General features: G+C 41.2%; 1 protein-coding gene across 2 annotated transcripts in view; it reads left to right on the top strand.

Annotated features, from left to right (window-relative positions):
• The first annotated feature begins 7475 nt into the window (after positions 1-7475).
• Positions 7476-12504, top strand: part of LOC120515381 (pleckstrin homology domain-containing family G member 4B-like) — a 169032-nt gene continuing 164003 nt past the window's right edge. For both annotated transcript variants that reach the window (XM_039736316.1, XM_039736317.1), the window contains exon 1: positions 7476-7552. In XM_039736316.1, the coding sequence (XP_039592250.1) occupies positions 7502-7552 (51 nt within the window). In that variant the 5' untranslated portion in view covers positions 7476-7501. The remainder of the gene's footprint in view (positions 7553-12504) is intronic.

Below are 12504 nucleotides of genomic sequence, written 5' to 3' on the forward strand. Positions count from 1 at the left end.
TGGAGACCTTTGAAAACGCTCTCCAGAACCGTAAACTTCTGAAAACTCCAGCTTGGTGTTACAATGAGGATGGGCGAAAACCCTAATTTCCCTTTGGGATTAATATAGTTTATCCAATCTAATCTAACCTAATCTAATTTAATGTAATTGAATCTAATCTAATCTAACCACAATCTTAATCTTAAAATATTAATGGGAGACTCTGAATTTAAAATTAATTTCTTAGGGTCCTATATATTTTTATAACTACCTCTACCCTTTAACCTAAATTTAACTAATATATACTAGCCCTGATCTTAATAAAATCCTAATGTTAAATTACTATTTGCAGCCAAAATGTAACCCTAGAGATCCTAAAAAAAATTTTAAAACAAAAATATATATAGTGCCTTACTTTAGGTTTATAGGATGAATTATAAAATGCTATATATTTCAATAATGCTGATGGATACAGCTTAGACATGACTAATTTATTTTTGAGGTTTATATAGATCTCAATGGTTAGAAAAGTTTATATCATAACAGATCTTTAAAAGACAGTATTTTAGGATTGTTAATATGAGCTTATTATTCACCAGGAAAGGAATATTTACGGCATTAATTAATTTATTCTTTATTTTTAAAGTTAAAAAGGTATGATTATGCAACTGTATGGTCACTGCGATGATGAAAACTAAGTAAGTCAGTCACTGTCCAACCCGCTATATCCTAATACAGGGTCACAGGAGTCTGCTGGAGCCAATCCCAACCAGTACAGTGTGCAAGGCAGGAGCAAACCCTGGGCAGGGTGCCAGCCCACTGCAGGGCACACACACACACCAAAACACACACTAGGGACAATTTAGGATCGCCAATGCACCTAACCTGCAGGTCTTTGAACTGTGGGAGGAAACCCAGCCAGACACGGGGAGAACATACAAACTCCATGCAGGGAGGGCCCTGAAAGCGAACCCGGGTCTCCTTACTGCGAGACAGCAGTGCTACCACTTTGCCACCGTGCCGCCCTTGAAAACTAAATGTACCAGAGAATGGCATTTTTGCCCTTGACTCTTCATTCTCTCCTAACCTAACCTAACTTAATCTAACCTAATCTAATCATATTTTATCTAATGTAATATAACCAAATCTAATCTAATCTAAAATGCAGACTTTCAAAAATGCAAACACCAGCCAACTCCGATTTTTTCGTGTTGATTATGTAGGCCTCCCCTGACCGAATTCTGCACATTACGACGTCTCATTGCCTGATTGGTCACCCTTCACTGAGGAACACCACATTCCAACATAGCGGACATCTAAATTACGCTTTCTGCAATTTGAACGCTATTATAATTTCATGTTCGCTACAATTTTGTGATGAATCTCAAGGCCCTTTACAGGATTTTTCGACCGATGCACGCATTGCCAGTGTAGGCGAATGTCTACGTCTTTTGCGTTTTTTGGTCGTTTTAGTGTGGATGGAGATCTGTCTGTAAATGATGTGAAAATGCTAGTGTGGGTGGAGAGCTCGAGCTTTCTGTTAAAAACACTGTTTTTAAATGAAAACATAGTGGTATGACCATAGCCCTAGGATGCTTGCTGAATGTGTTTTAATTACTTTGACTTGACCCAGTGATTTAATTTGTTGAAATTAGCATGTGCTTTTGTAATTCAATTGAAATGCCTGCAATTTCAAACAACATTTACTATAAACTATGAATATGGCATTACTGCTGTGGACTTGAACCCGGACACAGACAGACGGACATCTTAATTTCACCACACACTGTTGATTTACACTAATATTTACAATACTGATGTTAGTCACGTGCACTCCCCAGTGCCTCTTGCACCGTTTCCCCAAACGTCCAGGCCACACAGTCACAATGCCTCTCTCCTGGCCGCCTCCAGTCCTCTCTCCAGCTCCGTCTCCCTTCCACCCGACTTCCGCTATCGACTAAAGGGAGGCGGCCCCTTAAATAGGAACCCGGATGGGCTCCAGCTGCTTCCCGGAACTCCTCCATAGCCACGCCCCAGTGTGGCGGAAGTGCGGGTGTCCCCTGTCATCTACCCCCCAGCACTTCCTGGTGTGGCGGAAGTGCTGGGCTAAAGGGGATATTCAGGCACCGGGGTGCCACCTGGCGGTGGCCACGGGTCCCTACAGGGCTGGGCTTCTAAGCCCTGTACCCGTGGCCCCCAACATAACCAGGGCGGACGCCCCCTCGCGGTCTGGAGGAGGCACAAGCCCTCCTCCGGTCCTCCTACATACCACACTGCATACACAATTAGCCAGCCATTTTGTCCTAACAATAAGTCAGTATGAGAAACTGTCCCGGTAAGACTGACACCCCAATTACTTATCCAAGTTGAAAGCCAAGGCACTGTCTGTCACGAGGTGTTTGGTAACAGGACCTGCCTGATGCCCTGCCCTCTGCCCTCCTTTCTGCTGCCTAGTCATGGCTGGTTGTTAGCAGCAGGCATTATAAGACTAGCGCACCACAGCAAATCCTGCAGCTCATGAAGTCATTAAACACGGTACGAGCTTACAACAAGTACAGTTCAAAAAAGCGACAGCGCGTCTGAGAGAGGGAATTGTTTTCACAATTTTAAACCACCTCTGCACCATCACTGTGGCCATGATCTAACAGGCCCACCGCGGGTAAGTGGCAAGTCACTCACTGACTCACAATGTTTTGTGGTAAACACACAGGGAAAAAAATGTCGACAACATATTAAGTCATACAACTTTAATTAGACGTTAAATTAAAATTACGAGCCATCTTGTCAAACAGACGTCCTCATATCGCTGGAAAGCACCATTTAGTTCACCTTCATTTAAATGTAACACCATTGGCTCTCAGATGACCCTAAACTAGATAAGGGGTGGGCGGTCATTGGAATAACTCCACTAAAGTTTTAGAAATCGACCAGTCAGTCAAATGTTCAATTATTTTACATCTTTGGTTGTACACATCGTTTGAGTAATGCTTCACAGCATTTTATATACAATGCAGAGCTATTCAGAGAGATCCCTGTTTTAAGTGCTCTTAAAATTTCAATTAATACATTTTTATTTTAATTGCAGACATACAGAACACATCATTTTGATTTTTGTCTGAAAGAAATTTGCAAAAGAATATTGATTTTATTATATATTAACTGTGTAAGCCCGTGCTGTAAAAAGTCCCAGGGTCCTAGAAACTATTGAAATCGTCAGAAAAAAAATGAAATGTAGAGATGTCAGGTAATTGAAAGGAACTACTCTGAGCGTCTCTCTCCTAGGAGGAGGAGGAGGAAACGTAAATGGGATGCCGTTTTGCCGATGTGCTCGCCTTGCATCTGCGTTAGCAGCTAAGCGACTTTGTCTTTCTGCGGAGGTTTCGTTTTGCTAACGTGCTGGCACCACTTGTGTTATTAGCGGCTACGCGAGCTTTCTGTTTCCTCGGAGGCGAAGCCCTTACCCCAACTCCACCTCTCACTTCCGGGTTGGACAGACAGACACACACTTCCACGCCTAGACGTTTATATATAAGACAGAAAAATATATACCTTAATCAGAAATACTGTAATAAAAGCAACATCAATATTCATTTTCATACAACACCTTTCATATAGCATCTCCTCCTGCCTGATTACTGACTCAAAGAGGTTTGATCAGACTTGTCTTAGCAGAGGATGCGTTTCTTTTTTAAACTGATATTTAAAAAATGAATATTATTTTATTAATAATAATTAATATTTCTTCCACATAGGTGGAGGCACGTGATGTCACAGGCTATATCACCGGTGGTCACGTCATAACAGTGAGGGCCTGTATTAAATACAAGCCGGCGACCAGGCAAATTAATGGCACACAATAGTTGGAAAATGTAATGGTTAAAATTAACAATACTAAGAGAAATATTATAAAAATAAGAAAAACTACAAAAATTAAGCATACATGGAAAAAAATCAAAATTGTCCATCAGCAACACTATAACTATACTTTCTTTCATAATCTAACATAGACCCTTTACTTGATCTATCTATCTATCTATCTATCTATCTATCTATCTATCTATCTATTTTATAGTGCCTTTCATTATCTATCTATCTATCTATCTATCTATCTATCTATCTATCTATCTATCTATCTATCTATCTATCTATCTATCTATCTATCTATCTATCTATATATCTATCTATCTTATAGTGCCTTTCATTATCTATCTATCTATCTATCTATCTATCTATCTATCTATCTATCTATCTATCTATCTATCTATCTATCTATCTTATAGTGCCTTTCATTATCTACCTATCTATCTATCTATCTATCTATCTATCTATCTATCTATCTATCTATCTATCTATCTATCTATCTATCTATCTATCTATCTATCTATCTACTAGATGATATCCTTTCACATCAGTCTGTTAAGCAGCCTATGAAGAGTGCTATACTAAACTAAATTGATTGAAATTGGGCTCACTATCTTAAAAATCTTTGAAAAATACAATGACTATTTTATGTAATTATTCAGTCTCATTTATGTGACACACTATCTATTAGTGATTAACAAAACAAAATGATGGTATTTCAATCAAACAAATGGTGGAATGCACTAGTAATGTATCTGACAGAGACACCGTGACTGGAGATAAGATGTCACCTGAAGGCTGTTTATTATTTCATTCATATTTGTGATACTATCAACTAAAATCCCATTAGGGAAGTGATCAATGAAGAGGGATTGCTGTCTTTATGTTTTCTGCTTATCTATGCACGATGTTGCGGAATTTTATTTTAGTACATAACAGCTGAGATCACCACTGTAACAGTTCTAAAGGACATCCTTTATTACAACTGATCTGACTTATAAACATCGCGAGTTCACAAATACAACTAAAAAAAGTGAAATCATATAAGCTTATGAAAGCTAAGCTAATTTGCATATCATAGATGTAAACACACACTTTACACCCATCAAAATACAGAGAGTAGTGCAGCCCATCTTATCCTATGTTTTGTATTGATGGAAAGGCCCCAAGACACCTACATACAGTAGATTAAAAATCTTCAGAAAAGAAAACATCTTATTGAAAAGGAAATTCTTATTTATAAATGCTACAGTTAGGGAAAGGGTTAGGATCTAATCACCTCCATGGTAAATGTGCTGGAAGTGATGGGCACATGAAGTCTTGGCTAAACAGTCAATTTCCCTTACAATCCATTGTCAAGCCAATTCAAATCAAGTGGTTTTATCATACCATCTGTACACCATATTGAAGAATACAGAGGCATGAAACAACATTCTCCAGGACTGCAGTGCAACAAATACAGAAACAGAGGACAAGTGCAAGACAAGTAATGAACTGTACTATACTATACTATACTATACTATACTATAAATAGATAATAGGTAAATAAATTAATAATAGGTAATACATTGAAACAGATAGCAATGAATACATACATACATTCATACACACATAAACACATAAATGAATAAATAAATCTATCCATCCATCCATTTTCCAACCTGTTGAATCCGAGCACAGGGTCACAGGGGTCCCACCGCATAAATAAATAAATAAATAAATAAATAAATACATACATACATACATACATACATTCATCAGTGGTAACAAATGTAATACATATAAATAAACTACTAGGATGAGATCTACAGTAAGGAATGGCACAGAGGAATGGCCCAAGGGGTACAAGCTAATATAGATCCCGGCAGAATGGGTTTGAATGCAATGGAAGATGGAATGGAAGTGAGACAAAAGAGACCATGAGAAAGGTGGCAGCGGTCCTCCACAATGCTGTATGTTTTCTGGATGCAACACTTAATAAAGATTTCCTTAATGAAGGGCAAAGAGTTCCCAGTGATTTTTTTCTATAGGAGGTAGGACCTTGTGGTCAGAGGCACTGCAGTTCCCAAACCAGACCATGATGCAGCTGCTCAGAACACTCATGATGGTGTCCCTGTAGAATATGATGAGAATAAGGCAAGGTTCCTTCTTTAGTCGCCGAAGGAAGTGGAGATGCTCCTTTGAGGAAGTGGGGATGGAGGTGGACCGAGTAAGGTCAGCTGCCAGGTGCACACCAAGGTATTTGGTACTCTTCACCAGTTCCAGCTCTGTACAATGGGTGGCTGGGCCTTCCTGAAGTCTTTCATCTTGTCCTTGTTGCACCTGTACCAGCCCACCAAAGGTCTTATCTCCATTCTGCAAGCTGGTTCCTCAATTCTCCATTCTCTTAGCTGGCTCTTGCTGATGAGACCCACCATAATTGTGCCCTCAGCAGACTTAATGATGGTGTAAGAGCTGCAGCCGGGCAGTCACTCTGTTGACAGTAGTGACTCAGCAGTTTTGATTGGCTACTGTAAAATAAAACACAAAAAGAATGTAATAGCAAGTACAGTATGTTCAATGTATAATGTCAGTCATTTTCTTCTTCGTGAACAGTTAAGTCCTTTCACGTTTATGGTGCACTGCGCCCTTACCTGACTTCATTGCCGTTTTTGTGCGATCTGCTCTACTTCGTGTCTGTTGCTTCTCACCGGCCATCACACAGATCCAGTTACGATGACCGGTAAATCCTAATTTGCACGGTGGAGGTGACTAAGCGTTCTGACGAGAGTCCATTTACGCCTCCCACTCATTCTACTACACACCTTGGCGGACTAAGCCTGCTCGATGTTTGTAGAGTCTGTTGGCTCCTAATGTGAAAATGTGCTTTAAACATTAATGTCGTTGTGACTGTATAAGAGATAAATACGTAAATGAACAATTTGAATGACTTCTTTCGTGTCAGCAGATTTCGTTTTGAAGCATAAAGCGGTCTGTGAGAGCACGCATATCGCCACACGCTCCCACTGAAATGACAGCCGTGGGTCACCTCCTCTCCACCTGTCACGGTCACTTGTTGCAGCTTACACTCTTTGGGGTCCTTGATCCCCTTCAACACAGTAGGGACGATGAAAGTTCAGGGGATTCCCGCTGCCGACAACGTTTTTAAGTTGTTTTAGAAAGCAGGTGGACCCCCTGCTCATTGGTGTTCAGCACAAAAGAAGTAAATAATCAGCGCTCCCCCGCGGGGCACACACATCAGTACGGTATTGTTTGGACAGGAGGCTGATTGTTTCTGAATGGTGAAGGAAGTTGCATCAGTATGCATACTAAATGGGCAAGGAGTGGCTTCTTAGTCAGGGACACAGTCCTAGAACTCAGAGTCTCTCCCTCTCACTTTATCACTCTCGCACAACGGGAAATGTTTTGTCTCGCCGTGCTTCGATCGGAGAGTTCACTTGGTTATGCGTGCGCAACGGACAACTGGAAAAAGCGACTATGAGGCGGGCGCCTCAACAACACTTTGACACCTGACCAAATCGGATTGTAGGGGACATTAATCCCCCCATCGTCACCCCCCCCCAATCCCCTACTCCGCCTTCCACCCCGACCCCCTACTATTCACTGGACCCCACTACATCCCCCACTCTGGATACTTTGTGGAACGCATGCATCTGTCATCATGAATCAACGAATACGAGCAAGGAGCTGCGATACTTATCTCAGCATAAAGGTAAGAGCTGCAACAGTTCCTACCTTTTACTGCTTTGTATTTATCGGACATGCCTGCTCAGCTTTGGGTTACCGGATCGGAAAACAAAACAAACAAACACAAAAATTCTAAAGGCGCTTCTTACGTTTTTGTACAGCAAGACTGTTTGTTTGATTGCACCTGTGGAACCTAGTAAAATAACTTTGAAGGTGCGGGATGTGAATCTGAGTGCACCGTGTGGGTGGGAGACTTATTATGGTGGTGTGGTGGTCTGTGAGTGTGTATAGGGGTGGGGGGTTAAGGGAAAATTCCTTTTTCACAGACAATAGTCCATTGGAATTTCGCTCTCCCCTATTAACAGCAACCTGATCACAGGCTGCATTGTCCCACAAATACTGATGGTACAAATGAACATGTTCCCGCGGCGAGTTGTACAAAGTTGACTCAATGACTTATTATGTGTTGTGCTGCTAGCTCTTAAACCGCTGATTTTGAAGGCAGCTCAAATCCTGCTCTCTCTGTTGACATCACATGTAGAATGGATACACGTCTTATCAGTCTCCAAGCTGATTTATCAGTCACTCCTCAGAACCCCTTTTATTACCCCACCTATGAAGGGCGAATGTGCTTTTATACGTTACTTATTTATGATTATTACTACGAATATATCACCAGATTTTTTTTTCTTAACAAACCTCTGATCTGTTTCTTTCCGAACGCAATAATGACAGTCTGCACTTTGAATCACTCAGTATTGACTCTTAAGAAGTTTCGTTTCACTCCGTACACTTACCGGCTTTAGATATCAACACCTTATAGCAAAGTTGTTTGTTAAAAAAAAAAAAGGATTTCCAGATGGGAGAGAAATGTTAACATAAAATATAAAATAACCCTAAAACGGCTTGAATGGAGTTTATGGTGAAATACGCTATAGTAAATACAGATGAGTGGAGTGAAAAAAAAGCATTTCACTATTTTATAGTGCCTTTCACATCTATCTATCTATCTATCTATCTATCTATCTATCTATCTATCTATCTATCTATCTATCTATCTATTATATAGTGCCTTTCATATCTTATCTTGAGAGTTTTCCCCGGATTCACTGATTTCCCTGCATGCACAGATTAGATTAGCTGGTGAATTTAGATTGACATCGACATTGTGGTAAAGAGTGTGAACCTGTAATGTTTTGCCTTCTGATGTTTTTGTGATGTACTCTGGTTCTTCTTGTCTCTATAATAGAATATGGAGGTTCAGGAAGCATAGATGCCACATAACAGGGGGTCCTCAATCACGGTCCTGGAAGGCCGCAGCGGCTGCAGATTTTCCTTCCAACTGGTTTCCTAATTAGACCTCAGGTCTTGCTGATAATAAAACTTGGTATTTAACTGTACCCCTTGTTAGTGCTTTCATTCATCCAAGAGGAATTGTAATTGTGCTGTAGTTTCTTTACCTGAGAGCATTATCCAAGTGTTTTGTGAACCAGATCAGAATTAAACTTAACGCTCCTTCCAGTTCTCCTTTTATTTATTTCTAAACATTTTTTTTACACACACACACTTTTAATGGTGCAAATGCACTGGTTTAAAAGGAAGCACGTTGGCTGGAGAGCTGCTGGTTTATTGGTTATCTGCATTTTATTATTAACTAATGTCTGATTAATCAAACAGGCAGCGATTCAATTTTTAAATACAGCTGCTAAAACTAAAATAGGCAATTAAGGGTTCTGAATTGTAACAGGCAAGATAACTAAAATTAAGCCCAAAAATGGATTGCTTTAGTAGTAAATAAGTGGGCTCTAATGTAAAAAATTGGTTGAAGTGGAAACCTGCAGACACTGCGGCCCTCCAGGACTGTAACTGAGGACCTCTGATCTACATTGTAATTAAATTTGTCTTTGATAAATGGAAGTGCTAACAAGCCATAGAGTTAAACACCAAGTTTCATTTATCATCATGCGGCCCTCCAGGACCGTGATTGAGGACCCCTGCCATATAGGCTTAGCACAGTGGCACAGCAGTAGCACTTATGCCTCGCAGTAAGGAGTCCAGGGTTCACATCCTGGATCTTCCCCACATAGAGATTGCTTGTTCTTCCCTTATGTGGTTTTCTCACACAGTCCAAAGACAAGCAGGGTTGAGGATGCTGAATTGGCACTCGTGCTTGTCAGTCAGTTATTGTCTAACTTACTTTGTCATGAACAAGATCGCAGGAGTCTGCTGGACCCTATGCCAGCTAGCACAGGGCACAAAGCAGAAGCGCCTCTCCATCACAGGGCACAGAAGTACACACTAGGGCTAATTTAGGATCACCAATTCACCTAACCTGCATGTCTTTGGACTGTGTGAATAAACCTATGCAGACATGGGGAGGACATGCAAACTTCATCTAGGGAGAACCCGGGACGTGAACCCTGGTCTCCTTACTGTGAGGCATCAGTGCTACCTCTGTGCCACCGTGCCGCCCCTATTAGTGTATGTTTGTGTCTAAGTGTTCACCCTGTGATGGGCTGGTGTCCTGTCTAGGAATTGTCCCTGCTTGGTGCCCGATGCTAGTTAGGATGGGCTGCAGCTTCCCTGTGAACATAATCAGGATAAACTGGGTTTAGGTAATGGATGGATATAAATGTATACATAATCTAGTTAGTGAACAGCTGTGTCATCGAGCATCTTCAAAGGAAAACAAAAAAGGTTAAAGGTTATGTCCCTGCTAAAAAGGAAAGAAGGATAAAGACACAACGTTTTAGCTGTACATTTCAAACAACATCATCCAGCCAAAACGTTGTCTTTTACTTTCTTTCCTTTTCAGTGTGGAAATAATTTTTAACCCTCTTGCTTGTATGCATGGCTGACAATGTTGGGGTTTCAATGCTCCTAATGAGAAGATGGATAGTGTCCTGGGGGATCTCCTCCCAGATCTGGACCAGGGCATCACTGAGCTCCTGGACAGGCTGAGGTGCAGCCTGGTGGCGTCAGATGGACCGAAACATAATGTCCCACCCAGAGGTGTTCTATTGGATTTAAGTCAGGCGAGCGAGCGTGGGGGCCAATCAATTGTATCACTTCATTTACCCTCCAGGAACTGCCTGCGTACTCTCACCACATGAGGCCGGGCATTGTCGTACACCAGGAGAAACCCAGGAGCCATTGCACCAGCATAGGGTCTGACAATGGGGCCTATAGAGGCCTGTGTGTCCCTCCATGGATATGCCTCCCCAAACCATCACTGACCCACCACCAAACCGATGTTACAGGCTGTATAACGTTCTCCACGGCTTCTCCAGACCCTTTCATATCTGTCACATGTGCTCAGGGTGAACCTGCTCTCATCTGTGAAAAACACAGGGTGCCACTGGTGGACCTGCCAAGTCTGGTATTCTATGGTAAATACCAAACAAGCTCCATGGTGCTGGGCAGTGAGCGCTGTGACGTTGTGACGTTGGCCCTTCAGGTCACCCTCATGAAGTCTGTTTTTGATTGTTTGGTCAGAGACATTCACACCAGTGGCCTGCTGGAGGTACTCTGGCAGTGCTCATCCTGTTCCAGATACCGGTCAGTCCTGCTGATGGGTTAAGGACCTTCTACGGGCCTGTCCAGCTCTCCTGGAGTAACTGCCTGTCTCATGGAATCTCCTCCATGCCCTTGGAGGAGACAGCAAACTTTCTGGCAATGACACATATTGATGTGCCATCCTGGAGAAGTTGGACTACCTGTGCCACCTCTGTAGGGTCTAGGAATAGCCTCATGCTACCAGTAGTGACACTAACTGTAGCCAAATGTGAAACGAGTGACAAAACAGATGAGGAGGGAAAAACGTCAGTGGCCTCCACCTGTTAAACCATTCATTCCTGTTTTGGGGATCGTCTCATTGTTGCCCCTCTAGTGTGCCTGTCGTTAATTTCATTAACACCAAAGCAGCTGAAACTGATTAACAAGCCCCTCTGCTACTTAACTGAACAGATCAATAGCCCAGAAGTTTCACTGACTTGATGCTATATTCTAATTATTTTCCTTTCGTTTTTTTGAGCAGTATATACTGTATATATTTTTTTTTTCAAGTCCCGCGAGATGAGACTTTTGCCGAGAGATTTTTTCAAGTCCCGCCCTCCTCTCAACCAGTTCAGGTTAAGGGCCCACGCATACGGTCCTCTCACCTCTCATTTGTATGAATGCTTTTGTCAGAGATGCTTCCTGCGCTCTCAGCTTTTATACATTTTAACGTTTTCCTCACTTTATGTTCCCAATAAAAGAAGACTTATTATGTCCAAATCTTATTGAAGTATTTCATCCTGAAGGGTTACCAAAAATAGAAATGAGTACACAAGCAATCTTAGCACCAAGAAACGATGAAGTCAAACAAATTAAAGCGAAAATTGTTTATCGGTTACAAGCCAAATTGGTTAAATGCATATCAATAGACTGCTGAAACAGTTGGTGGTGATGGTGTGGAAGATGAGAACATATCACAAAGAATATCTACAACCATTAACACCGTCCACTCTTCCACTTCTTTACTCTTGAAGAAGGATGTATCGTAATGTTAGTGCATAATTTATGTCTGAGTGATGGGCTGTGCAATAGGACAAGATTAGTTGTATTCAAAATTGGTTTAACAATTCTGACATGTCAGATTTTAACAGGTGACAAGAAAGGTAATGTAGTTCCTCTGCCGCGGATAACATCAGACACCAAAGGAGATCTTAATAGGCCATTCGTATTAAAATATTTACAGTTTCCCATTAGAATAGCTTATGCTGTGACAATTAACAAATCACAGGGACAAACATTCGAAAAAGTCGGTTTATTTATTAGAGAGAAAGAAACGAAATTCACTCACGGGCAGTTATACGTTGGACTGTCGCGATGTAACTCCAAACACGGAATCAAAATAAAATGCGATATTGACGAAAAGTTAATTCCAAATATTGTTTTTACTCAAGTTTTACAGTAAAAGTGTAAGTTTAAAAAGTA

This window comes from Polypterus senegalus, chromosome 15, assembly GCF_016835505.1.
Source record: "Polypterus senegalus isolate Bchr_013 chromosome 15, ASM1683550v1, whole genome shotgun sequence".
Lineage (NCBI taxonomy): Eukaryota > Metazoa > Chordata > Cladistia > Polypteriformes > Polypteridae > Polypterus > Polypterus senegalus.